The 26,720-nt window shown below is 49.3% G+C and overlaps 1 protein-coding gene and 1 long non-coding RNA gene across 3 annotated transcripts; both read right to left on the reverse strand.

Annotated features, from left to right (window-relative positions):
* Positions 1–471: 471 nt before the first annotated feature.
* Positions 472–11,418, reverse strand: LOC311426052. 2 transcript variants are annotated; one of them, XR_014686544.1, is made up of 4 exons: positions 11,128–11,418; positions 6,079–8,331; positions 5,816–5,908; positions 472–4,619 (listed from the first exon to the last, which is right to left on the reverse strand). It is a non-coding gene; the product is annotated as an uncharacterized lncRNA (long non-coding RNA). The 2 variants fall into 2 exon arrangements; XR_014686545.1 differs by having other exon boundaries at positions 11,122–11,418.
* A 4,706-nt stretch (positions 11,419–16,124) lies between these two features.
* MB (myoglobin) lies at positions 16,125–21,782 on the reverse strand. The gene is made up of 3 exons (XM_084529081.1): positions 21,513–21,782; positions 17,698–17,920; positions 16,125–17,000 (listed from the first exon to the last, which is right to left on the reverse strand). The coding sequence occupies exons 1-3, from the start codon at positions 21,605–21,607 to the stop codon at positions 16,854–16,856; spliced, it is 465 nt and encodes a 154-aa protein (XP_084385207.1). The 5' UTR covers positions 21,608–21,782; the 3' UTR covers positions 16,125–16,853.
* Positions 21,783–26,720: the final 4,938 nt, after the last annotated feature.

The raw sequence follows: 26,720 nt of genomic DNA on the forward strand, positions 1-26,720 counted from the left end.
CTGTAAGAACGCGTTGACAAGGTGAGCCCATACTAGCATGTAATACGATGCAAGCCCAAAACGCTGGAGGTAGTGATCTCTGAGTGTCAACCAAAGACACTGGAAACTAACACTCCAAAGAACAGCTCTTTTATATCTGATCAAAAAATAAAATAAATAAATAATAAAAAAAAAATAAAAATAAAGAGAGTAATGGTTAAAGCGACACATTAACTGTTTGAAGTACAGGTCTCAGCATCAGCTAGATGTCTTGACTTCTCCCCCTAGCCTGGAGAGCACAGCTTCCCAGCTCCTGCCTCCCCACAGGAACAGTAAATTCACCTTCACAAAGGAGGAGACTAAGAAAGAGAAGCCACAAAGAAAGCTGGAGAGGTTCCCACATGGGCAGTTGCAGTCTCTTGAGTGTCCTCCTGCAAGGAGGTGAAGCAACACAAGCCTCAGAATGGCAGATGGGGACCAACTGTTTGGGAGATTCCTGGCTGCTGATGGTTTTTGCTGCCCTCCAGAAGGGCATATCCTGCCTCCATCTTCCTTCTTCCCAGGTCCACTGTCACCTCTCACCCCAACGCAGGGCTTTGAGGTGGAGATTGTGTTAGAGGGTTTGCAAAATCAAATGCTCAAAGGCAAGAGGCACCTTGGACATGACTATTTTAATAAATTAAATGGTTCCTAGGTTCTGGAACTGAATCTCCCATTCTGTTAAACTGTAAATTCACTGTCACAGTTTTGGCCCACAACAAGAGGGTTCCCCCAGACAATTCCCTCAAGCCATCTGGAGTTTAGCCCAGGCAAGGAACAATTCTTAATAAGGAGCTTGCAGGCAGCCACCCACTTCTGGAGGGTAATGAGGTTTAACAGAGTGTCTGCAGACCTTTCCATTCCAGTTGGTTTCACTGCCAGAAAAAGAGCAAGTCTGTAAATACCTCTGCTGTAATCCGCCCATCATGTGAAACATCATCATCCTTCTCGTCTCTTCAACAGAGCTGTGGATGCTTTCTTCAGCTCTACCTCTCTTTACAAAATGGTCCACTGACAAATTCACAGGAAAAACAAAAAACAAAACAAAACAAAACAAAACAAAACAAAAAAAAACTAGAATAGGCATAAAACTCATCCTTTTGGAAGGGGCTGCGGAGAAACAGCAAGTACATTTCTACATCTAGGTCTCTTGACTGGGAAAAGAAAAGTGGTAAGGAGGAGGGAAGGAAGAATGCTTAAAAAGAAAACAAGGAGTGAAGGACTAGGCTGCTTCAAGGGTCTCATGCCAATTCACATTACCCTGCTGATGCTACACAAGACGACTAAATGTAGTTGAACAAGTCAAGTTACAAACTTTCAGCTCCATTCATCTTTTGCATCAGAAGTACTTGAAGCACAACAGCAATAAATTAGTGCCAGCCCTCCTGCTGAGATAATTCAAAGTATCTTTCCCTGCCCAGCAGGGCCTGATATTTCATGTCGATTACATATTGTTAATAATATGGAGGCATTTGCTTGGGGAGGGAGGCTGACACAACTAAAACCCTCACCAAATAGGGCTTTGGGGGAAAATTTTTCCTTGTTTATTCCTCTCCGCTCAGTGAACCACTAATTTCAACGAAGAGCTGCAGCCAGCAATAGGCAGTGATACAAAGAGATTGATAGAACCACTTTATTTCACCCTCACATACCTATTGGGGTACGTGTAAATTCTGAGTGAGGCTTGTCAATCCCCTTCGATGCTTGATATTGTCCCTACCTCCCACACTGCTGATTAGTGTCACTCACCGAATGAGCAGGAAGGGCGCGGAGGCAGATTCTGCCAGCAGTAAGAAACTTACTTCAAATCGAGTCTGCGAAATACAGCCTGAGATTTCGTGCCATGTAGGTGGAGGTGGGGGGAGGAGAGGGAAACATCTTATACTCATAGCTGCTTATATTGCTTGTAAAAAGAAAGGGTCTAATTTACTACAGGGAAAGAGAGAACATAGGATGACTTTAGGAGCGCTGTGTGATGTCTTGGCAATGAAATGGTTCAGGGTCAGGGGGTGGGGATATATACTGGGAAATTATGTTACTTGTGGGGGGTCCACGTGAAGGGAGGTGATCAATATCAGTCTGGCAGAGAGAGATTGATTGTCTTTATGGGATTAGCTCCATGTGGCAGGAGCCCAAGAGACTCTGCAGTAGGACAGTGAGGCAGGGAAGGAAGGAGGAGGGAGGGGGGAGGCTGATTTTCATGTCTGCATGTTGACAGCCAACATCTCGGAAGCTCAATGCAAGAAGATTTTGCTAAAAGTTGGGCTAAGGAGAGGTGACATCCCATGGCTGGAAATGGTGCTGAGCTGCAAAGATCTGGACTAGAATCTCTCCAAAACTTGAGTATGCCTGGGAATTGGAGCTCTGGTCACCATCCTGTGAAAGGACTTTTTTTAGTTATTGTAGAGTTGGGAGGTGGGCTGTGGGGACTCCCAAATGAAACCTGGTTGAAGACAAAAATCAGGATTTTATGCCTCAGGCTAGGGTATGACAGAAACATCTGTGCTGCTTAGTGGTTATTCAGTGCACTGGAGACAGGACTTTTGCAGCAAGTGGGGGAACGTCCTGTCTGCAATAGGACAGAGATCAATAGTATGGTATGAGTTCCATCTTCTGCAAAACTAGGCTATTAATACTGCTGAGATAGTCACTGAAAGGCTTAGGAATACTTACAAAAGCGTACAGGGGATCCCAAGCGCCAGTCCCAAAAGATACCTAGATATTAGACAACAGGTGTTACGTTTCATGTTGACAACCCTATGATTGTGTTGGACTGGGCTTTTAAAAGATCCCTGTCACTATTTGAGCCTCCTGAGCTTTGCCATCTGTGGGATGGGTTACCTGGACATGGTCAATCTTAGTGTGGAAAGGGAAGAGTTAAGGATAGAGGTTGTGAAATGAAAAGGAAGGTTGGGAGAGAGAGCTCTTAAGGGTTGGGGTAGATGCTCCTGCAGTCAGTCAGGGGAAAAGAAGAAAAAATAAAAAGAAAAAAGAAAAGAAAAAAAAAGGCAGTAAGGCAGGAGCTCCTCTTCCTACCATTAGTCATCATCCCCCACTTCAAATTTTGTGGGAGACTCAGCCAGCCTCACCCTCACAGTCAGCAGCAGAGGTGGTGTTGCCTGACATCTCTTCATCAGACCACTGCTCAAGGCAGCTCTGTTATGCCTGTACCCAGATCCACCTCAACTTGCCTTTCCTGTAACACCTGTAAAAGCAACAGATCCCGTGCTATAGATCCCTTCACAGCACCTGGCACATGGGAGTCCCCCCCTCCCTGGGGCTCTCACTACAACCCACAAAACCTCTGCTACCATTAAAAGGCTATTATCTGATGACACAGAATTAAGCATTACAACAGAGATTACATCTTCACGCTCTGAAATTGCTGACAAAGCCTTGCTAGGGCAGGAGTCCTTTTCAAAGCTGTGATGAGGCTCTCCCACGTGAGATTCACACTTTGAGGAACTGATCATTTCACTGTCAAACAAAAGCCATACGACTGGATGCTGTACACAAATGACTCCATGCAGAAATAGATGTCCAATTAAGGGAAAATATGTTTCCAAAATCTTTTTGTCTCCTGCAGTTTATAAAGTGTTGTTTTTTTTTTATATTGACTTTTTCTGTCAGTCAATTGTTTTATTCTTAACTGAATTAGTAAACTCCTATGCACCAAAGCCTCTACTTAGAAAGAGCAGTCTCCACTATTTGGTTTTGTTGCTTTTAGTAGCAGAAAAGCTACCTTTTTTTTTTTTTTTTTTTTTCTACTCTGTATCTTGCCCAAAAGCCTTTCTTGCTATTGTAATTCAGTGGACGTAAGATCTATTTTTAAGGAAACCTGCAGAGGTTCAGAAAACCTCAAAAGCAGGCCCTGCAAGCTTTCCAGTGCTGTTAAGGATGCTAAAGATGAGCCAAAAGTTTTAAGATGAGATAAGCAAAAATTATAAGATAGGAGGAGATAGTGCAATGATGTAATTTATACCACTTAGAAAGTACAGTCCCTGCATCAAATTTAAATGAATTCTAACGAGGAAAAAAAAGCTGAGTTTGCAAAGCAGATCTTTTTTCCCAGCAGACATACCCACATACCTCATACATAAGCATTACTTAGAGGTTGTAAAGGCAGCATGATGCATGGAGAGAGGAAGGGAAAAGTGCTGGGAGCAGATGCGTGCTGGGCAGGTCTGGATGGCTGGGGTGTTTGGGTGTCACATTGTTCTTCTGGGCTTGTCCATCCCAAATACCTCAGTGTTACCATTCTGCAGTGGGTGCTGAAGTAAAGATCCCCATCCTTCCTAGCCCTTGAGCAGGACGTGCCACATTTAGGCAGCTGCAGCTGACTGGGGTGAGAGGGGCAGGGACTTTAGCTCATTTTCTCCCAAACACCATGCCCTGTTGCACAAGGAAACGTGACATTATTTCACTCCAGGACATCACACAGTCAAGACAGCTTTACGCCGCTCAGAAGCACCACCACTGTTGCAGAAACAAGGAAGAGACCCAGCCACAGGACAGCGTGTGGCAGGACGGGCGGTTCAGTGCAGCTTCACCAAGCCGAGTAACGGCGTGGCAGCTCAGATGCCATCTCTCACAGTCTGCCTCTGGAAATAAAAGATAAAAATAAAAAATAAAAATGTGGTGACAGGCTGTGAAGCCGGCTGGGTGCTGCGGGTCTGCGGGTCGAGGTCCCGCCCGGTCCCGCCGCAGGCCCACCCGGGGCCGCCATGGCTCCCCCCTCGGCGGCTGTGGCGGGCGGCGAGGCGGCAGGACGCCATCTTGCGGCGCCTCCCCACCTCGGGCTGCGGGCAGGCTCTGTCCGTCTCGTCCCGCTCCCTCCTCGTTTGTTTGAAATTCTTAAGGAAAGGCAAATTCCCTCCTGTCTATCTGTTCCTCAGGTGGTGCTGCTGTTTCTATCGAAGAAAATACTAGCTTGCTCTGGAAAGCAGCTTGCTATCAAACCAGCATCCAAGTCTGGGTTTGCATCAGTGCAAATGTATCCTGGACAAGTCTTGGTAGGATCTTTTATACAAACTTGTGCTCTGTGCTGCACAGTGGCCATACATGCACCTTCTGGCATAGCATGTCTTAGTATATCACATCTCTTTGGACATGTTTCTTTTCCTATATCTCACATCTCATAATCACTTTTTCATGTTTTGAAAACATAAGGAGGTGCTCTGCATACCCTGCTTTGTCTACATCCAGTCCTTTGTCCCCTTTAGGATAACTCAAATGACAGTCACTGTAAGTGCTATAGTGGCACTTCGTGTCTTAAACTAGAACAAACAGGTTGTTTTGTTTTGTTTTGTTTTGCTTGCTTTAGAAAGCAGTAGAGATCATCTGTAAAGTCTGAGGTCATCTTGTCTGTCCTTGAGTACAGTGTGGCTAAAGAATTTTCCTCTACAAACATCGAGTTGAGCCCTTAATAAACTAATGTCCAATGTGCTATGCTTTTTTTTTTTCTCTCTTTTTTTTTCTTCCTTTTTTTAAATCAGCAATTGAATTACTGAATTCAGTATTATTGCAATCTTCACCTCCCCTCTCTGGCCTGCATCTTCTAACCACTTCAGCCTGCCTCTTCTGACACCTTCTACCTAGCTGAATCAGTCTTTGAAGTCCTTTGTGTTATGGTGCCTATACCTACAGCTACTGTTGTCTTTTATGACCACTCAAAGGAGTTGCATGAAGGACAGGCAGATCCATTTAAGTGTATTTTGTGTCTGAATGGTGTTGCTTCTGTACAGTTTAAAGCAATGACGAGTATATGTGGTAGTGTAATGAAATAGAGCCACATTACCTTGAGCAACAGGACATAGATAGCATTTGAAAGCAAATGAGCCAAAGCCTGTCTGTCACTGAAGTGAATGACCTTTCCTGGAGCATGTTACACCTAGAAGAGAAATGGTGGAAACCATTTCAGTTTTGTCCATGCAAAAGTGAATGCCCAGCAGAAAGCAGAAGGATAGCTTATGACAGTCATGCTCATCTCATTTAATGTTACCTTTTTTCTCGTTCATGTGGAGTGAAGCCCCTGGAACATTACTAGCAGATTGCTCTTACCTCACTGGGAAAAGGTCATGGTGCAGGCCTCACTGGCAAGAAGAAGCTGGCTCAACAAAGTTGTCTTGGTCTCTGTGGAGCAGGGACTGTTTATCCTTTGTGTCTTGTACCTTGTCCAAACACACTGTCAGCCCTCCACTAATTGTGTATAATAAAAGCAATTCTTCAAGCAAATTGAAGGCCCTTCATTGAGGAGGGATGATGTTTCCTTCTTTGACAGACAAATGACGCCTTGTAGGAGGCTAGGGAAGATGCTGTATAATGAAATTATTCAGCCAGTCATCTGAACACAGACCTGCGTAGCCCTCTGCTATGTCTGTGGTCAAGGAGCAGGTTGAAATGGAAGATCTGAACTTACTTCCCCTCACCCCACTTCTTATTCCAGTGTAAGTTCTGATTTGATGTTTTTGGGCTAGCAGCTGTCTCGGGACGTTGGACAGTAACAGTTGGAGAAAGAATATGAACCACAAGTCCCATCTTGATAGCTGTCTTGGTTTGAAAATGACTTTGGGATTTACTTTGGGGGTTGGGAGCAAGAGGTCCCTTGTACTTAGACCAAGCAGTATCTCCTCCAGTAATGCAGCGGACAACATCCCAAAGAAACAAACAGAAGAAAGGAGATTTCGCTGCCAGAGTTTCTCTCTATTTTCATTTATCCTTGCGTAGTGTCCCAGAGGACTGCTTCTTGAGTCAGCTGTGCTGTGGTGCCAGGTGTGACTCAAACTGCTACTTGACTAATATTTAGTACATCATTCATAAGCTTTCTCTGAAGTTTGGGTGGGCAAATATGTTTCCCATTCCTGTCTCTGTCATAGACCAAATCCCAATTACTCAGATATGTTCTGGGGGGGAAGAGGGAAACAAAAACAAACAAAAAAAAAAAAAAAAAAAAACACAACAACAAACAAGTGATGCCATGACAACTAGTTTAGGCTGCACTGAGGCTTTGTATTAATTACTCAGTAAAAAGGAATTTTCTTAGGAGACAACAGTCTGCAACTCAAGAAATGGAGTAACACTGGGCATCGCATGACCTCAGCCACCCCTCTGAGCACACCACGATGTTAACCTGTTATTTGGGAACTGCATGGTCCCCTCTACCTCCCCAGTGGGCATCATATCCAACAACGTGGCTGCAAGGGGACAGCTGGCCTGGGATGGCACTTCAGTCTGGTTGCATCATGCTAACAGGAGCTCATATCTCCAGGCATTAGCCTGATAAAGCTTGGTAAAAGACTGCAGGAGTCACTTTGGACTAGCAAAACCCAGATACAGAATATACCCTGGGAGGAAAATAGCTATGCTTCTTCCCTGTCGCCTACACCTCTCCAAACAAAAATACCCTGCTGTTGCTATGGGCTTAAATAGTTGATTCTCAGCCACGGTTTTTTTTCCCTTTGAAAATGTAAGAAGATCTTCATGGGGTGGATGTGCCTTTCAGGAACCTTTTCTTAGCGAGCATAAATTTTGTTTGTTTTTGTAACAGCCATGTCGCTATGCGGTCTACAGGAACAAGACTGCAGCCGTGATGCGGTGATGCTTTATAGTAGTGTGTATGGTGCTGTAATTCTTTATTTCTTGTTTCCTGTTTGAGAGTGAGATCAGTTCATTCATGCAGGCCCTGGTAAGGTGGGCAAAGTACAAAAGCAGAGTGACAAGACAGTGGGGAGAGGAGACACGGTAAGGACAAACCACTGAGGACACCACTGTGCCTTCACAGAGCACATACCTAGTGCCACTTTTGCTCTTTCCTTTCCTTGCTCCATTCCCACCCCAATGAGAAGAGCTTAGCAGGCAACAGTTCTGATGAACATGAGCCTTGGGTTAAATGGGAATTTGTAGCCAAGCCTTTACTATCCAAAGTTCTTAATAGCTCTCCATGGTATTCTGCCAGGCTATTGTCCAAGCAGAGAAACCCTGCACTTGGCCAGCTCTGACACCGATCAGTCTAGTGCAGAGGACCAAAGTTAACAGAATGGTTGGTAAAGAAAAAAAACAACAATGAAATGTCTCAGCAGTTTCTCCTATAAAAGGATCTGTCTGAGGCCCTTGGTTTCCTGCAGTATTTACCCACCCGTGCAGCTTTAAAGTTCGTGTTTAAGGACCAACTGCTGAGCTGAGAATGAGTTTGCTGGTGTTAACTTCAGGCTGAGGCTGGCAGTCATGCCACGTGGATTTAGCCATGACGTCTCCGAGGATGCAAAGATAGATAGGTCACAAGACCAGAAGCGTCTCCTTCTCCTTGGATGCCCTCTAAGGGGGAGAAATGAAAGAGAGTGGATGAATACGAAGCAGGGAATATAAATTGCAGCATAAGTTCCCCAAGAGACCTTCCCTCCCTCCAAGCCCCAAACCACTGAAGAAGGAAGCAAAACCCGTCTTCAAGTGCCAGGAGCTGGGTATCTGTCAGTGACTGAGATGAAGCCTGGCCTTTGAGCAGCAGGACGAGTTCATTTTGCCTCCCCTCCATGGGTATCTGCTTCTACTACATCTGCTGCAGGGGACTGCAGTGTGAAGGCTTAGCACTTTAAATAGATCGCAGCTATCGCCACAAAAGGCAGCAATAAAAGGGGTTCATACTGCAGCTGATGAATAGATGCAGAGCCGGCTTCCAACTTCCTCCTGCATCATGAGCAGAATGAAATGAGTGGTCCCAAGCCTGTGGCAAAGAATTTGCTGTTAGCATCCTGCTCTCTGAAAGGTCTCACACCCACTGAAATTAATGAATGCTGAGAGGCTGTGTACCTTTGGGGCTGCAGAACAAAACATTTAGTTCCGTGTGCTAACTATAGGCTCTGTGCCGTACATACACACACACACACCCCCACACGACTCTCTCGACACAGAATTAATTGTAAGCTAAGCACTCCCAACAGGAATAAAATCAAATGTCCGAGGAAAGATTATACTTTAAATTTATTTCTAAGATGCTCTGCCCGCAAGATACAAGAGATGTATGCTCTCTCTCTCTCTCTTAATATATACTCTCAAGTAAATATTATCTCTTATCTCACCAACTCCAGTGCTTGAAAGGATGATGTACTCTGCAGCACTCACTTACTCTGTTTTGGTCTATTTCTAACATTGAGAGGCTCTAACACAGTTTTTTTTTTCCTTTTTCTTTCTTTTTTTTTTTTTTTTTTCACAGACATAATTAACCCCTTTACTGCTGGCATAGCTGCAATATCAAGACAAAAGGTTTGTCTGTCTCCAAGCTCACTGTAGGTGGAAAAGAAAAAAGCACTACTTCCACTTCCATCTGTTTTTCCCTACTGCATGCTGCCAGCAGAATTGGTAGTGAAATTGTCTCTGTTCTGAGCCACAGTGTGAATGAACGTGGGCACGGTGATGCTAGGAGAGGAAATGTTTCTTGACCATTGTGCACGAGATCTGTGACTTCCTTCCAGGCAGGCACAGCTGTGAGCAAGGCTCCGAACAAAGCAGTAAGGAAAGCAAACACTCTTCTCCTATTGCTCTCATCCACAGAGAACTGTGAGTGCGGGTAGATCCAGATGTTACTGTCAATAAGGTAGGAGGAGAAGCTGTAATCATAGCTCAAACAAACAAAACCTCTCCGAAGTCAACTCCCCCAGAGCCTGAGCATCCCTGGGCTGGGATTCAACCTGCTCTCCTGAAGGCAAGCCCTTTCCAACATCAACTGTGAGGCACAGCTCATTCTTAAAAGACCAGAGCTGGCAGAGTGCTCTAAGGTTTTTTTTTGGAGGTCAGATGTGGGCAAGGTATGCGTGGATTCTGCTAGATTAGGCAGAGGAAGGTCACATCTGAGGATCTGAGGGACTGGCTTAGCCCCACCCAAGCTGGTAGAAGATCGGGACACAGCAGAAGCAGAATGTCTGAAACCCACAGGGTTTTTACTGATGAAAATGTAAGCATGTAAAGAATTATGTGGGAGGATTTAAAGTTCATACACTTGGATTTAGGGGCCTCATTTCTGCCAGTAGCCTGTTTCAGATATTTTGTTCCTTTATGATCTCGGTCCAGGGCCTTTTGCTGTGGAAGTGAGAAGATTAGCAGTGCCCCAAGTGGCACCGTAGTGTGTTAATCTCCAGAGCACTTCATTCCAAGTTCAGCCCAAAGGTCTTTACACTGCTTTGCTTTGTATACAGCATCTGTAATCTATCTGGGCGTTTGCACCACACCACCGCTTCAGCTGAACATCTACATACAGGATGTCCTTTGTCAGCTGCTGAAAAGACACCACATCAAAGCAAGGACTGCTTTCTGGCACATGGCACAACTTCACGTCCCTTCCTACACAAGAAGCTCACCAACATCCTGCCTTGTAGTCTGCAGCCTGGCCTAGAGGACAGCTGAATGACCAAAGCATGAAATAGGGGATGTGCTGGTGCCCAGCTCTGCCTCAGTTTACCCTCTGTAAAATGGGGATAATTGCACAGTGCTGTAGATGGGAAGCACAGGTGGGTCTCTGTCTAAAGTCTAGGGTGAAGTCAGTATAGAAAATAACACCGACATATTGTTAGAAGAGTGTTCTTTCACGCAGGACATTTTATAGAGTGATAGTTTTAAATTGGATGAAACAGTTCTTAATTAGCATTGCACATCGGAACAGAGTTTGTCCCGGATGACACTCACAAACAGCCAACAAGTTTCTGATCTAAAACAGACAAGGAAGATACAGGACAGCTGAACTAGAAAAAAAAACATGGGAGGAAATATGTTGAAGATTATTTTCTAATCATTCATGTTGTTAAGAGCTTGCAATTTGTGCCTGTTACAAAGAACTCCATTATGAGAGAGAGGATTTCAACTGGAAAGGAATGGTTTTGTGCACTGAGAGATCATTTCGGCTGTAGAGGGAACATGCCAGAAGACACAGGGACAAAAGCTTAAACGTGACATGCTGAAATTAGCCGGGGGATTAGCTGGGTTAGCAATACGTGCCATTATCACGGCAAAAACAAAGTGCTCAAGAAGTTTCTTCCCCATGATTTATGGGCCAGCTTTGAGAAAGCATCCTGCGCCAGCGCCATGAGAAAACTGTGAGCCCATACAGAAACACACCATTACCAGCTCGTGTGAGGAAACTCCCTCCATCCCATTTCAGCAGAGGGGTTGTCAGAGCGATGCTATTACTCTTCCTAAGGCACTGACAGCCACAAGCAGCCTTTGGGCTTTGGTGTCTGGGCAGGGGGTTGTGCCTCCATCTTCCCACCTGCGTTTCATTTGCCATTCCTCCTCGCAGACCCCGCAGACCCGTCTGCCCATGGAGAGGAGTGGCACATGCTGCACGCTGCCTCTGTCACTGCACAGCTTTCCTGAGCTTGCCTGGCACAAGCCCTTAGCTCGGTGCAGGCTCTCCCACAGACTCTGCAGGGACACTGGACGGCTGGTTTGTTTGTGTTTGTGTGTTTTTTTTTCCCTCCTTTCTCCCCAACCAACTCACAGTTAATCCATGACACACTACATCCCTCAAAGGGCACCAGACTATTCCTGTATGTGTGTATCCAGCTGAGAGGTGAGTGAGAAGAGGCAGAGCCGCTTCGACACCCTATCAGTTATCTCTCCAGATAACCCCAAAGCTCACCAAGAGTCAAGAGGACAAGGCTGCTGTCATGCAAGCCCGGGGCAGAGCAATGCCAGATCTTAGTGAGGGTATCAGCTCCAGGAATTTTCCACCCTTTTGGTGAGAGTTTGGGTGCTGGAATTTGGCTCGAGGACAGAAACAGATGGGCATGTTGGGGGAAGACAGAAAAACTTCAGTGAATTAAAGCACCATTACTTACACACGCTGAAAAACCACGGGAGGTCCGCAAGCTAAGCATGGAGATGCAGACAATTAAATGCTAGCAATCTAGAAGCTCTTCCAGCCAAAGCTATTCTATCACTGGAACATTTGAACCTGCTGTAAGGAGAATCTAAAATAGGATCAGGCACTCAGAGGCTGCATTCATACCGAGCTTCCCCTACAGAAGAGGAACGGGCTTCATCTTCTTTATGCTGTGCTCCAGACATAAGGCTGCAGCTATGATATACATGCCAGGATCGGCTTTAAAGGAGCCATCCTGGATACTAATAACAGCCCAGCTATGTGGTCACAGCCCCCTTCTCAGCCCTATAGCCGGGGGAAATTCACAGATTCCTAGACAAGGCTGTCTATGTTGCACTCATTTTTAATACCTTTAGGTAGTTAAAACAGACACGGGGTCACGTCTGCTGCTGGGTCGAAGGGCAGCGGTACCAGCAACATCCTCTTCTCACCAAATTCAGCAGGCCAGCCCCACAGCCCTTACCCGAGCCAGGGCCTGAGATGAAGTGGAATAGCTTTGCACCTAGGCTGGCCCCACTGACCTCACAGCAATTATGTTTGGGCAGGCATAACCCAAGTGACCCTACAGGCAGCTCAGGGCCCCCAAACTGCTGCTTGTCTCGGCACGAGGGGCTTTTCTGGGGGCATGGCAGAAAGGACAGGCACTCCAATACCCTCCCCATCCCAAATACACATTGCCTTGTCCACCCAGCTTCCAGCCAGGCTGGTATGCCCTGGAGCAGGGTCTTCCTTGCCCAAGAGAGCCCCCAAGGTGCCCCCGTCTGCCACAGCTTCCCACAGATGGGCTCTGCGGGGCTGGGGGTAAGGCGGAGGCTGTCTCTCCTCTCTGTTTGTTTACGGGGGATGGAAGCCAAGCTGGGAAAGGACCTCGGTACAGTGCAGCCAAGTGACTATAAAATAGCGCTTTAAAAAGCCACAAGGTCACCTTTCCTGACATTTGGATAAGGATTTTATAGAAGTCACAGGACTGGAGATGGACTTGTCGTGCCGCTGATCACAGGGCTGTGTGCTGGCTGGTGAGGTTGCATTGTTGTGACTGTCGTCTTCATTAGTGCTCATTTATTAGTTTCTTGGATATAAGGGGCTGATTGGGATTTCTCTTCTCTTTTACTTCCAGCTGGCTTCCCTGACTTTGCCAGCACACCTGCATGAAATTTAACAGCCCTCCCACTTACCTGTGCTCTCCAGGTGCCATGCCCTTGCACAGTCTGTCTTCTCACTTTCCTTGCTCACACCTTAGCAAACCTTGGTCTTGCTGCCATATTTCATTTAAGCACAAAGTGGGAGCTAACATATATCATCCCCTTAAACGAAGAACCGGTGCACAAGCACGCAGGCATCTGAAGGATTTGGCCAGAGGAGCTTTGCTGACGATGTGTGTTGTGAGCCTGGTGCTCGTGTAGAGATGTGTGTGTGTGTCTGTGCGTGCGTGTGCTCAGTCCAAAAAGCAGCACAGACTGTGAGCACTGAGCCCTGCACAGCCCAAACGATCAAGGATGCAACCTTGAGCAACGCTGAAATCAATGAGTCCAGGAAGAAGGAGGACATGCTCGGATCCCATGCACCTTCAGGAAAAAAGGACATTATAAGGCAGGCAAGGCCACATCAAAGAAACACTGCCTCCACTGCTTTCTGTTCTTCATAACCTACAGGACAGGTTTTGGTTAGCTGGTAGAATAACTGGGACTCGTGACAAAAATACCCCTGGTCTGAAAGCATGTGCTGTGACTATTTGAGTCTCCTTATTAAGCTACACTGCCACGCAGACATGACATCCTTAAGACGCTGTCTGTGCTCCAGCCAGTCCCCAGAAAGCAGAGATATTCCATGACCATGACAGGACTGGAAATTTCCTGGGCCCTTCCTCGTGTTAGCCCCACAAGGAGATGCAAGCGTGAAGAATGCCACAAACTTCATGTGAACATGCTAAATATTTAACACAATTTGCCACTGGACTCTCAGCACAGCCGCAGTGCTGCTGCAGCCCATTTGGGGCAGGCTGACCCGTTTGTGAGGTCCTGCTCCCTGTGTCTGAAGCCCTGTTGTGTCTCCGGTGTCTGACACCACGGCCCGAGATAGCTCAGGTCGCTGGCTGGGTGCCACGGGGAGCTGTGTCTGCCGATGGAAACGCACTGGGAGAAGGATGGCTTGTCGAGCGCAAAGCCACAGGGATGTTTTTCAACCCAGGGGTGGGCGTGTGGCACGTTTACCACCAGAAACAGCGTTATTAGCATAAAAGAAATGGTGGGAGTGCATGGAAAGCATAGGACTGCCACCAGGCCGACCTGGCTGCAGTAGATGTGTACGTGCCAGGGCAGGGAGGCTGGCAGCCGCACAATCTGCAGCCCGTCCTGTGACCAGGAATGTGTATGTGACACCACGGGGTGCGAACAGGGAGGGGGCTGGAAAAAAAGCCCCTGGGACCCATCCTCCTCCTGTGAAGCTATTCCTGGAAAGGAGGCAATTTCTGAGCTTACGCTGATATGGTTTATCTCCACTGAGGGGCTTCGTCCCACACACGATCCAGAAATGCTACATTTCCTCATAGCACCATGGAAAGGGTGACGCCAGCACAGACACTCAGAAGATCTCCATCAACCCCTTTTTCCTAGGAAGCTTCCCCTGCCCCTAAAGCTGGGGCTGTACAGGAGCTTTGCAGACTGGCTGTATACACGTACCTGTATCTCTGCGTGATGCCAGGCCTGCAGCCGAGGGCACGCTCAGGACCCCGAGCAGCAAAGGTGCAGGTGCCTGGATTTCACTGCAAGCATCCCAACCTTATCTCCTGCCAGCGATAAGCTGGGCTTGTTCAGCCAGCATACAGCTTTGCACTGATTTTAGACCCGTGGTTATTGTTATCTGAACTTGCTGGTTCGTCTTTACGGGGCCGTAGGCACAAGACATCAGGCCCCAGCACAAGTTTTGGGATGGTCCCTAGCAGGCTGACAGAGTGGGCAAGGCAGACTGAGCAAAGGGTCAGTGCTCCCAAAGGCCCAGCAAACATTCCGGGTACCAAATAACCCGTAGCTAGGCACAACATATGTGCAAATCCTCCCTCCTCCTCCACGCTGCCCTACATAAAAATATCTGGAGATGACTACGGTCCCGCTCGGACTGACAGAGGCAGCTGCCACAGCAGAGCTTTTAATCCCAAAGCAGAGCCTGTTGTCACTGGCAGGAAATCTTATTGTGTTGGACAGGCAATCCTAGACCTTAATTAAATAGGTTGCCCTTCCTGCGAAGCCAGACGGGCTAGACTGGAGTCAGAAGGAGCGAGTTGCTTAAGCCAGGGACCACGTGGCTGTAACTTCATCTATGTGACACCGTATGCTTTTGTGACCCGCTCGGAAAGGTTGAAACCCCAAGCAAGCTCCCAGAGGTAAAGTGAGGATTTATGAAGAGCAAGAAATCAGAGATGCTCTGTTCTGGGAAGGAATTCATTCCTCCTCCTTTCAGAGACTGAAATTTTGTGGCCTTTGCCCTGACCAAAGACCCAGCGGATCACACTGGTTCAGGATTGATTTTTAAGGGAGCTGGCGGCTCCTGCTCTGCCTCCAATGCACGCAGCCCAGCGGGGAATGCTTTGAACCAGACCCTGCTGGTAGCTCCTCATTTGGAGCACCTCATTTTTCTTTCTCATGCTTGCCCTCACGCTGTCTCTGCGAGATAAACCACATTATCTCCACAGCAGAGAAGAGCAGCGGTGTTGACCCCATGCATTTCCCCCAGCCAGGACCCAGCTGCTCGCCTCTGCAGCATCCCATAATGGTACAGAGACCCAAGCTTGGGTCTTAAGGGCACCCACTGCTTCTGCAAGCTTCCCCCCTAGGCTAAGCAACCCTATTGCTTCTTATCTCCTGCAGAGAGCAGCGCTCAGTGCTGTGGCTGGGACCTGAGGCTGCTTGCGTGTGCAACCTCCCCATAAGCAGCAGGGCACAGCAACCAGCTCCCTGCTGCACACAGAAAAAAGGCAGAGCACACAGCTGGCCGAGGGCCATCCCCTCTACATCCCCTCTGCTCAGCAGCGGCCACGGCCTCGAGTCAGGGAGCGCTTCTCGTGCAGAATGAGGATGCTCTTTTGGCACCCTGAAGTCCAGGAACCAGGTCATGTCCCCGTGGTGACACACGTGTACCCGCCCGCTGGCGGCTGGGTGCGTACACAAAATGCCTCGTCCTCTTCCTCCATCTCCCCCACTTCTCGCTGGGGCTCCTACGGAGCAAGGAGCGAACACACGACACCAGTGCGGGAATTTTTTATTTTCTGAGAAACGCATACTTCACTTCCCAGTGCAACACAGCCTCACATGCATAGCGGCAGCTGCCAGAAACCTACGGCTCACAGGGTGTACTACTCGTTATAGGTTTGCTAATGTGAGTTCAGCACGTTGCCAAGCTGGCAGACCCCAGAGACTGACATGCTCTCACCCCCACGAAACAAGCTAACACCAGTGACGGCGCTGAAAGCTCTCCACCATAACCCGCTAACAGTCTCACCTGGGGGAGGAAAGGGATGTGGTGTCCCCACTTCCCACCCTGACATCCCTTTTGTACCACTTGGGTCATTCCTTCACCCTCCTGTTCACTGCACTCCTCAACACACCCCTTGTTCCTCCACATCCCTTCGTGTCCTGCCATGACATTCTCCTCTCAGATGAGACTGGGTTTTGGGGAGGGGGGAAGAAAAAGGGCATAGGGATAGGCAGAAGCTGACAGATAACCCCTTATATTATTTTTCCTAAGAAAACAGATTATTTCTCTTGTATACGTGAAGCCAGGAAAGGACAACGGTTTATCATGGACATCACTCTGAGTGCCTCTGCTCTGCCTGTGGTGACTCTCAGCCTCTTGTCGAAGCGTTCCCACACGTCTTGGATGGCCGATCGTGAGATGTCCAAAACAGTGCTGGGGAAGCTTCTCTAAGATGCATGGCCAGGCCTCCGTCGTGGTGTCCCTCTGTGCGGATACGCTAACCCTGGAAACCGAACTCCTTGTACTTGCTGGCCATGTCATTTCGGAACAGCTCCAGGGCCTTCTTCATCGCAGCCTGGGAATCAGCCCCAAAGTCTGCAGAGTGCTTTTCAGCAATGACCTTGATAATGACTTCAGAAATGAACTGTGAGGAAGGAGAGAGAGAGAGAAAAAGAAAAAAAAAAAAAAAAAGAAAAAAACAGAAGGGACGCTCAGGGTTTATTTTCAGAAAATCCAGACTAAGAAATAGGTTGCAGAGCCTGGAAATATCTCCGAGCTAATTCAGTAGCCCTTCCCGCAGTCTCTGGAGAGACACTGTGGTCTAGCATGCAAGGAGCCTGGGCTGGGCAGAAGAACTGGGCTCTGTTCCTAGCTCGGACACTGATCTGCTTTGTGACCTTGAGTAGACCATGGCCCTTCCCACTCTTTGCCTGCCTTGTCCATTGAGGCCCCAAATTCATGCCTGTGTTTGTGCAACACTTAGTTCTGTGGGTCTTGGTCTCCAGTGGATTCTCCAGGGCTTACTCTAAAATTGTACATCCCTCGTGTCCAGCCGCTGGCAGTTCTTATGTCGTGTAGTTTCCCAGGCATGCAGGGGCTGGTTTATTATAGTCAAGAGTGTCTCAGACTGCATATGGCATTTGGAATGGGAAATCTAAACTTGGAGATTCACATACCATGAGCTGAGCCCTTTCTGTGCCTCTTCTTCTGTACACAGAGGCCTTGGACTTGAGAGTTAACTGAAGTCCAACTAGACATCACTAACTAAAAGCGCGGGACATAGCTGTCCTGCACACATTCATTACACATCAGACACCAAGATTCCCTGCCCTTTTCCATACCTCCAGATATTTGACTGGGATTTTGTGCTTTGTGGCATGGGTTTGAGCCAGGGGCTTCAACTCTGCTTCATGATTACCCTTCTGCTTCAGGATTTTGCCCAGCTGGGTGAGGACGGTAACTCCGTGCTTCTTCAGATCTTCGGAGCCCTTCATCTGATCAGGGGTCTTCAGGCCTTTGAACTTTTCGAAGCGATCCAAGGTCTCAGGATGGTCCTGAAAGAGCCTGTGGACAGAAGCAGAGGGACTTGTGAGACTTGACAGAGCTGTCATCCAGAACAGAGCTGAGGTCCAGCCACTCCAGGTGTATATGGACAGGAAAATGTATGAGAAACTGCTTCCCTCCACAGAGAAAGCTCTTGGCTAGTCCCTGCTGCAAGTGGCTGCTTTCACCTGGCAATTATGATGCCAGGTGAAAGCATGCCAGGTGAATTAAGACCCTTTCCAAATTGTCACCATTCACAGTCGCTCCATTTAGCATGTATGGAAAGCCAGGAAAGCAGCTGACCCTATTCTAAATCTGTGTAGGTTGTTCTTCCTCTGGTGGGTTGTTCCGTAGCCAGATGACACTCTGTGTGCAGAAGCTTCTTTTACCACCTCTTTTGTCCAGGCTGATTTTTATAATTAGCAAATGATAAAATGCCTCTTGTCTTTGGAGGGCAGAAGCTGCTGATGTACCTCCCTTTGAATATGGTATCTACTTTAATCCCATCCTTTTACACATGTCCTAAGGTGATCAATCCATCTCTTTTCCATTCCTTCTGGCTGAGACAGAGACACTATCCTAACCAAGTCCAACTGGTATCCAAAAAATATCCTTTTTAAAAATTTATTTTATTATTTTATTTTATTTTATTTTATTTTATTTTATTTTATTTTTGTAGCTGTGCTAACTCTTTGGCACAAGTCCCTGGGCTATGCCAACTGTCCTAGGACAGACACAATAGCCAAGGCTTGTCGTGGCATTGAGAGCTGTGTTCTTGCATTCACCTGAAGGCAAAACAAAACCAAACAAAAACACCTGTCTACCCTGGCTCACTCTCTCACTGAAGAGCTAGCCTGTATTTCCCCCAGCCTGTCTCCCTGCGAGGTACTGTGGACCTGAGCCCATCTCTGCAATGACCAGGAAAGAGGCCCCAGCCTCACGTCCCTAACCTTCAGGCTCAGGTGTGCTTGAACATCCGCTCAGTGGGAGACCTTACAGTGCCCCCACCCTGTGAACACAGACAGAGGGTTTGAGTTTCTGCCCTTTTCTCGCATGCCCCAGCTCAGCCTGGTGCTGGCAGTGTGGCTGCTCCACCTGGAAGCACGGCACCCCTGAGAGTCCTTGGGAGCAAGTGGGTAAGAAGAGCACGGGGCATCAGGCACTCGGCGGTGCCCTGACACTCCGTGCTATACATAGGCGCGCTGATCCCAAAATGGAAATGAAATCAGGAAGGCAGACGGGTGGCTAAAAGCCAGGCTAGTGCTGTCCCCCATTTCCTCCCTGCTGCATTTCCTGGGAGACAGGATGCTGACACCACTGGCAACCAAACTGGTAGAAAATTTCATTCTTTTCCCTGCCAGAGTCCTAGAGTCAGGGTGAAAGGGGGACGCTGGCTGTCCTGGTTATTAGGAGCCGTCTAATAATGAGGTGTTGAGAGACACCAGCTCCCCTGCACGAGTTTATTTTTAGGTATTTTGCGCTCTGATGGGCATAACCCAACCAGTTGAAGCAGCAGAAGGGCAGTGGCTCGCATCCATGAGGTAGCTCACTCAGGCTGCCCACTGCAGGGTCTAGACCCTTGGCCCAGGGCTTGCAGCCACCAAACCAGCCTCCTTTTGCAGGACAGTGGTTACTCACTTGCTCCGCCCTTGGGAAGGTGCTGGTCCTGTGATTTCCTAGGGATTGGTCCCCTCTGGAACTAAACATGCCTCCTGTTAAGTGGCCATTTGGGTGAGGGCCAGGCTCTCTGACATCTCATGTAAGCATAGGTTAGGCTACATTAACAAATACCTCAGCCACATGGAAAACAGAAGCTGTCCTGCAGCAAAAAGCTTCTATAAATGAGTGATCGGTCTTTGCCAACATTTCCCTCCAAACATCTCCAAAGGACTTCTGTACTCTACCAAGTGCTGAGCACAATGCACGCCTTCTCTTTTTTTTTTTTTTTTTTTTCTCCTGTATCTTTCTATGACAAGGGTTGTCTCTCACCCAGGGAGATGAGCTTGCCCTATGCAATGGGATGGAGTTATTTCCAAAAACCTCCCTCCCTCGTGTCTGGCTAGGGCTGAATCATGCCAAAGGCAAGATACTCCTGAGACCTTTGAATATTCTTCCGAGGAATATTTTGTTTGTTTGTTTCCTTTGGAAAACATCCACTTGGATCGGTATTTTCCTAAACATATTCCAGGTTATGTCATCTACCTAAGAAGCCTTTAACAAGGCAAAAGCAGGCACATTTCTAAACTGAGAGACGCCTGCTGGGCTTCCCCTGTCTCTCCCCTCCTTCAGAAACCCCTTGAAGGAGCAAGAAATGACCTGCATGTGCGCTGGCGAGCACTGAGTCACACGGGAGGGGGGTATCACCTTTAATGCCATGGATTGGCATTTAATGCCAATGCTCGGCCTTCAGTACCTGGAGGAAAAGCAGCATTACCTGTGCAGTTTGGGAACTACTTTTGTTGTCTTGTGGCACTTTCAGAGCCTCCTCACAGAGGTGGTCAGGTGGGGAGGGCTCAGCCTTCTGCTGCCCACCACCCCAGTATACCTGCTCTGGATCTCATCAGCTGAACTGGTCAGAATAAATAAAACACCCCTCTGGTTTGGCTCACCTTTGGAAAAGCTTTGAATGGATTGTGGATTTGACCATCGGTGTGGGGTCCTCCCTTTAGCTGTGCTTGAGATGGGAAACCCCCCCGTGTGAGAGCCACATCCCCACTGCTGTCCACAGCATCCATACCCTCCTAGCATACGGTGCTGAGCACAAGCTGAGGGGACATCTGGAGAGGGTCTCCTTGACATCTCCATTCCTTCTGGTCTTTAGGGACAGGGTAGGATACGATGCTGTTTCCCCCTCCACAGCCCTGAGACCCCTTGCAGGCTGCATTTCTGTGATTTGCTTCTGTTTCCCGGGGTGTTCCTCTCTCGGGGGGCAGGAGTGCAAGGACAGTGTAGGGACAGGGGTCCTCTCATATGGGGACCTCACGAGAATGCCTTCTCTGACCTTGGAAGAACAGGGAAGGATGTGCCTCATTTGACACCCAGACCCCAAATTCATCAGCAGGGAATGGACAAGTTTTACTGCCTGGATTTCTGGGGGGTCTGGCCAAAAAGCAGGATGGGGTGACATCAGGGTGGAGAGAGGGAAACACCCAGGTAATTTATAGTCAATTTTACTGAAATCAGAGATTTCAAGAGAACTACCAGAGCTGATTTTCTTCCCCTCTCCATCCCTTCCTCCCCACGCCCTTGCTGCAGAGCACCTGAAGGCCCAGGGCACACAGTTTGCTCCAGCATTTCTCACATCAGTGCCTGGGCAGTGAGCATCCAAGGCAGAGCTTCGCCTGCAGGTCAGGTAGAGGGAGCAACAAAGTGCCTCCATCCTTTGAAAGCAGCGCAGGCCTCCTCCTTCCCTCACAGGTAGAAAGACAAAATCTCAGCCCCTTCACATAGAGAGCCATAATTTTTTTTAGCCAGAAACCATAGCCATGGAATGCCACCACCCTACATGAAGAGAAAGCAGCCTGCTGAAACGCACAGTGCTGAACACGAGTCCCCGTACGCAGCGTTCCTCAGTCTCTCAGCTTTGCTCTTAGGACCAACGCTTCTTGCCTACCTCATCAAAACTGCATGCCCGTGGCCGGCGAGGTCGGCCTCCACTTTCCCCCAGATGGTGAGGACCTGCTGCCATTCCTGGTCGCTGAGCCCCATGGTTCACCGGAGGCAGGGGAAGATGGGGGCGGACGGGTCCCGAGCGCTGCCTGCAGTGGTTGCCTTTCCCCAAAAGGGTGGCTGGAGAGCTCACCCGCGGGATTTATAGTCCCTCCTCACAGACCTACACCTGTTAATCGTCAGCTGGACATCTTGCTCTCTTTCAGGCTTGTCTAACCTAATCAGCCTCTCTCTTTTTTTCTAGGAAGCTATTTCGGGTCGGGTGCTATTGTGGGTGCCACTGATGGCATCATTTCTGCTTTTCGTATTGGACTGGCACACGGCCCGCTCTCGACAGAAAGGGCACTGCCCAAACGCACTGCCAGGAGCCTGTCCCGGCTTCCCAAGGACCCAGCAACGGTGTCAAGCTGTGCAGCAGGAGATTCCTGAAGAGCACTGTCATCCGCAAGGCCAGCCCGCCTCCCACGCCCCTGCCTGCCAAAGGCAGGGAGAAGCAAGGCCGGGATGGCTGCTGGCATTGCTCCTCCCCTCCAGAGGCCTCTCCTTTCCCCTGCAGGGGTTGAGGTCTCTCATGCCAAGTGTCAGCATCAGGAGGAAAAGCCACCACGAGCCACCGTGGATATGATTTTGGACACCTCCCAGGCTATCTCCTCAGCCTCCCGCAGGACCGATAGCAGCCTGGCGTGCCAGTGGGATGATTAATCCCTTCCAAGGGCTGAGTGCAGGCAGAGCACAGCCCGATAACAAAGACCAGCCAGCACCCTGCGGCCTTTCCAAAGGGTAGGAAGGGTGGCCAGAGGCAGGTGGAGGTGTCAGCTGGTCACCAAGCCTAAAGGCAGGAGAATTTCTCCCGCTGTGCTTAGCAAGCGCCTGTCAGCCAAGCCAACCTGCGGTCCTCTGCCTCTCTCCTCTATGCACCACTTTGCCTCACACCCCAAAACCCGCCTCCTAAACGCTTCCAGGCTAAGATTTCATCCTGATTTCCCCATGCAATCACCGGGGCACTATCAGTTGCCCAAACTAGGCTAAAGTGATGGAGGAGCACTTGGGAGCCTTCCAGCAGAGATCACATCCCCACAGCCTCACTCCTCGAGTCCTTATCACACCAGACAAGCATTTGCACCGCCCCACGCTCAGCCTTGGGTAGGATCCTGAATGCTGACCTTACAGGCTTACATGCACTTCAGACACGAGAGAAATGTGTGCTCCTGGTACACAAGAGGCGGTTGCTTATACACCAAGCTCCGTTGCATTCCTCATGCTGAAACTGCTCCATCACCATAATAACCTCATCTGAGTTTGGTTGCCCCATGGCCGTGAAGCCAACAGTCTCTGTACAGACATTAAATGGACAGAGGCCTTCAAAAGGGCAGCCATAGCAGTTTTTCTACAAGTGAAACGGCAATGAAATGAAATCGTAAGCTCTTCCCCATGGAGCATAAATAAATTTGGCCTGCAGAATGACTGCAAGCCCTACAGCACACCACGGCCATGCGGACACATGCCTCAGCCCTCTGGTCATCCCCTTGGGCAAGGCCTATGGCTGGCACCACCATCTGGGCAAACACCAAGTGCCAAGGGCTGACCTGTTGGCCGTCACCTTCACATGGGCGATCGGGTGGCCTTTTCATATGGCCACACCACACCTACGCGCCCGTGGTCGTCTATAAAGCGCTCTTGTTAAACGAGCATTAAATCATTAATATTTTGGGGCGCAGTGAAGCGAAGCACCAGCAGCCGACGTGCCACCATCACCAAGGGTCTCGCAAGGCTCTGGCCGTGCTGTGAGGTCCCCAAAGGGGATGATGGCGACGATCAGGGCCAGACCCCAAAACCCCCCAGTGCTGCTGCTGGGGGAGCCCTGGTCGAGCTGCAGCAGCCTGGAGCTGTCGGCCAGGGCTTGCTACCATCTAGTGGCCACGGGCGACAGAGCCATGCAGAGGGGAGGCCACATCCCTGTCCCCATGCAGGATCCGCAGGCTGGAGGGGGGCTGTGGCCTTTCCTAGGGGCTGCAGGGGCTGGTGTCTATCCAAAAGCTGCTTAGGAAAGGATGCCCCCTCCCTAAAGGGCAGGGGAAGAGTCTCTTCTGGCAAAACAGCTCCTTCCTTGACAGACAGCAAACCTTGCCATAGGTATCAGTGCATTTAGACCTTGCAGCATCCCTGCAAAGGGGAAAGCTGCTTGTTTCCCCACTTGTGAGCAATCAGAGAGGTTCAGCCCCTGGGACAGCCAGGGGAAGAACGAGGTCTGGCTGCAGGGCATGGCGCTAGGAGCAGCAGCCTGTGCGGGTTCCTAACACGGGGCACAGGCAGGGCTGGAGTACCCCGGTGGGAATTGCATGCCGGCAGCAGGGATGCACCAGTTCCCCCCCCCTTTTTTTTTTTTGGCCAAATTCAGTTTTTCTTAGAGTATCGCTTTTGCAGAGAGAGAGAAAGCCAGCCATGGCCTGTAAAACGAGTGCCAGAGAGCCCAGCAGTCCCCCACGCTGCCTTGGCAGGTTAATGTAGCAATGCTGCAATAATTTCCAGCTCTGTCTTCTCTGCAGCCAGGGCTGCTGCAAAGAGGGAAATGCGTGCCTGAGAGACAGGCACTGGTAGGAATCACAGTGACGGTTATTTTCATTTTAAATACGCTTATGAAATGCACTTTCCAGCAGGAGGGAGCGAAGGATGCTCCAAAACCATTCAATTTTAACACCCCAAACCATCTGTGTTTGCACAGCAAAACAACTCAGAGAGGTGAACAAGGGTTTTTGCAACAACCAACCCCCCCACCCCCCCCTTTTTTTTTTCCTTTTTAATGAACCTTTTTCCCCATGCTACAATTAAAAATAAAAACCCCACCTGGGAGCAGGGGATGGCTCGGGGTGACAGCCGCAGCCCCGGCTGTGCCGTGCCCCCATGCTGTGCAAAGTGCAGCCTGGTGCCAGCCTGGCACGTGCTGCTCTGCCAGGGGAGCAGCCAGGGGGGAGGCCGGCACGCCGAAGAAGCCGGGCGCCTTATGCAACTCCCAATTACATAATTGGGTATTGCATAATGCTGGGGAAAAGGCCTCCTGCAGCCCAGCTTCGGTTTCTATGGCATTCTGCTGATACATGGCTTCTTCGAGGACCGTGCGTCTGCGCTTTGCTTTCGGAGCCTGCGGCGCAGGCTGTGCAGACAGACGGACGGACGGACAGGTGGCACACTGCACTCCCGGCAGCACTAGCCAGGGAGAGAAGGGCAATAGCAAATCCTATAGCCATAGCAAGGCAAGAGCATTGTTTGCTTTATTTTCAGGATCAGAAGGCTGTCAGAGAAAGGCGCTGCATGCATTGCATGTCCTCTGCCTCTTGCAGGAGACCTGGTGGGGGCTGACTTGTGCTGGCAGCAACCAAATCCCTTCCAGGCTCTCTCCTCCCTTCCTCTCACCCTTAAGCTCTATTCTTAGCAGTGCCTCCAGGCAGGGCTCCCGCACACTGATGGATTTCAGCAGCTGGGAGGTGACCCCAGCGCCTGCTTGAAAGGAAGAGAAATGATTAGGAGGAGATGGCAGCACCAGGGCAAGGTCTGGGCTGCGGGTTTGCAGAGCTGTGCTATGCGTGGAGCATCTCAGTATGGGGTCAGGCCCTGTACAAGCCAGAGGGAGCTTTACCCTCACATCAGTGCACACAGGATCTGACCTCTGGTGACTGTCAGACACGACTCAGTCATTTTCTGCCCTCGGAGGGAGCACAGGATGGGACAGAGCCATGGCACAACCGATCCACAGCTCCCAGGCCCTCAACTAGGCAGTGCCTGGATGGACCATTGAGCTGGGCTAAGCGGGGTGCTCATTGCAGGCTGGCACTTGGATCTGGTGGAAGAGTGAGCAGGAAAGCAGCAGGGCAGTCCAGGACCAGAATATTTGGGCTGCGAAGTAGGAGCTGACAGGGGAAGCGACCTCTGCTCCTGTGAAGCTGCAAGACTGTCTTTTGGGGCTGGGATACCAGAGCCCAAAAGGGCTGAGGATGTCTGTGGGAAAACACAGGTGCCATTAAAGGAAGGAGGAGCAGGGTTAGAAGACAACAAGCAGCTTGTAAAGCATTGCCCATCCCAGGAGCAAAGGGAAGAAATGTGTTGTGTTTTTGGTTTTTTTTTAGGTAAGATCATGGGTTATACCAGCAGGAGCCTGGAGACCTCTAGGAATCAGGTGGATTAAAACTCATAACACCATCGTGGCACCCAGGGATTTCTGTACTATGTACTATGTACAGAAATAATAAAGCAAGAGGGGAATTCCTTGCTCTTATCTGCCGACACTCAGCACCATACTGGCAGCTACAGCCTGCTGAGGGACAGCTGGAAAAGGCAAAGGCCAGAAAACATGTGCGAGGGCACCTTGGGGGGTGCCTCACCTTGCAAGAGGGCTCAGGCACCTGCAAATGAGTGAAATGGTGAAAACTTCCAATGCCAGAGCTGCCTCTTGAGGTAGGGGAACTAACCAGGATACAGCATAGGTTGTAGGAGGAATCAGACCCACGTCTTCATTCCCCTTGCCTCTAATCCCCTGAGCACGGGGCTTCTGCAAGATGAGAGGCCACAGGGAAGCCCAGATGCACGTTTTTGTGCTGATGCTTGCACTTGCCTTTTAATGAGCCCTTGCTTCCAGCTGCCCTTGGCCACATCCAGAATTGATGTCCCATTCTGCATTGTCATTCCCGCATGAGGAGAGCGACCACAAGATCTTTGTCCCTTCTTGGGAAGAGCACCGATGTAAGCAGTCCCTAATCCAGCAGTGCTTTCTGCGATCCAATACTCTTAAAGGAGGAACCAATCCCTCTGCAGAAAATCCTGGGCAAAAAAAAATAAATGTTTTCTTCAAGCAGATCAACACCGGGTGGCAGTGAACACCCTGAGCACTGCACTGGTGGCCTGGCTGCAGGAGCAGGGCATTTACCTCTGGATTTGGGATGGGATTTGTTCTGCATCTTCTCCCTGTTGTTGTCATTCTCGCAGTTTCACCTCATCTTCATTTCCTGCAGATCTTTTGATCTTTAGGGTCCACAGCGGGGCTTGATTCTGGCCACAAGCCTTGCTCAACCAACCAAGTGCTAAAGCATCTCACCCGTGCTGAGCATCCTGGTCCCATGGTCGTGGTGTAACACAGCAGCCCTGTGAAATGCTCAGTCTG

This window comes from Aythya ferina (genome assembly GCF_964211825.1).
Source record: "Aythya ferina genome assembly, chromosome: 1".
NCBI lineage: Eukaryota > Metazoa > Chordata > Aves > Anseriformes > Anatidae > Aythya > Aythya ferina.

What these genes read in the sequence shown, in the direction of transcription:
- MB (XM_084529081.1), bottom strand. Translation starts at nt 21,607, where the DNA reads ATGGGGCTCAGCGACCAGGAATGGCAGCAGGTCCTCACCATCTGGGGG. An exon ending in GGGCATGCAGTTTTGATGAG is followed by an intron (nt 17,921 to 21,512) that starts GTAGGCAAGAAG and finishes TTCTGTCCACAG; the next exon opens with GCTCTTTCAGGACCATCCTG. An exon ending in TCCCAGTCAAATATCTGGAG is followed by an intron (nt 17,001 to 17,697) that starts GTATGGAAAAGG and finishes CCTTCCTCACAG; the next exon opens with TTCATTTCTGAAGTCATTAT.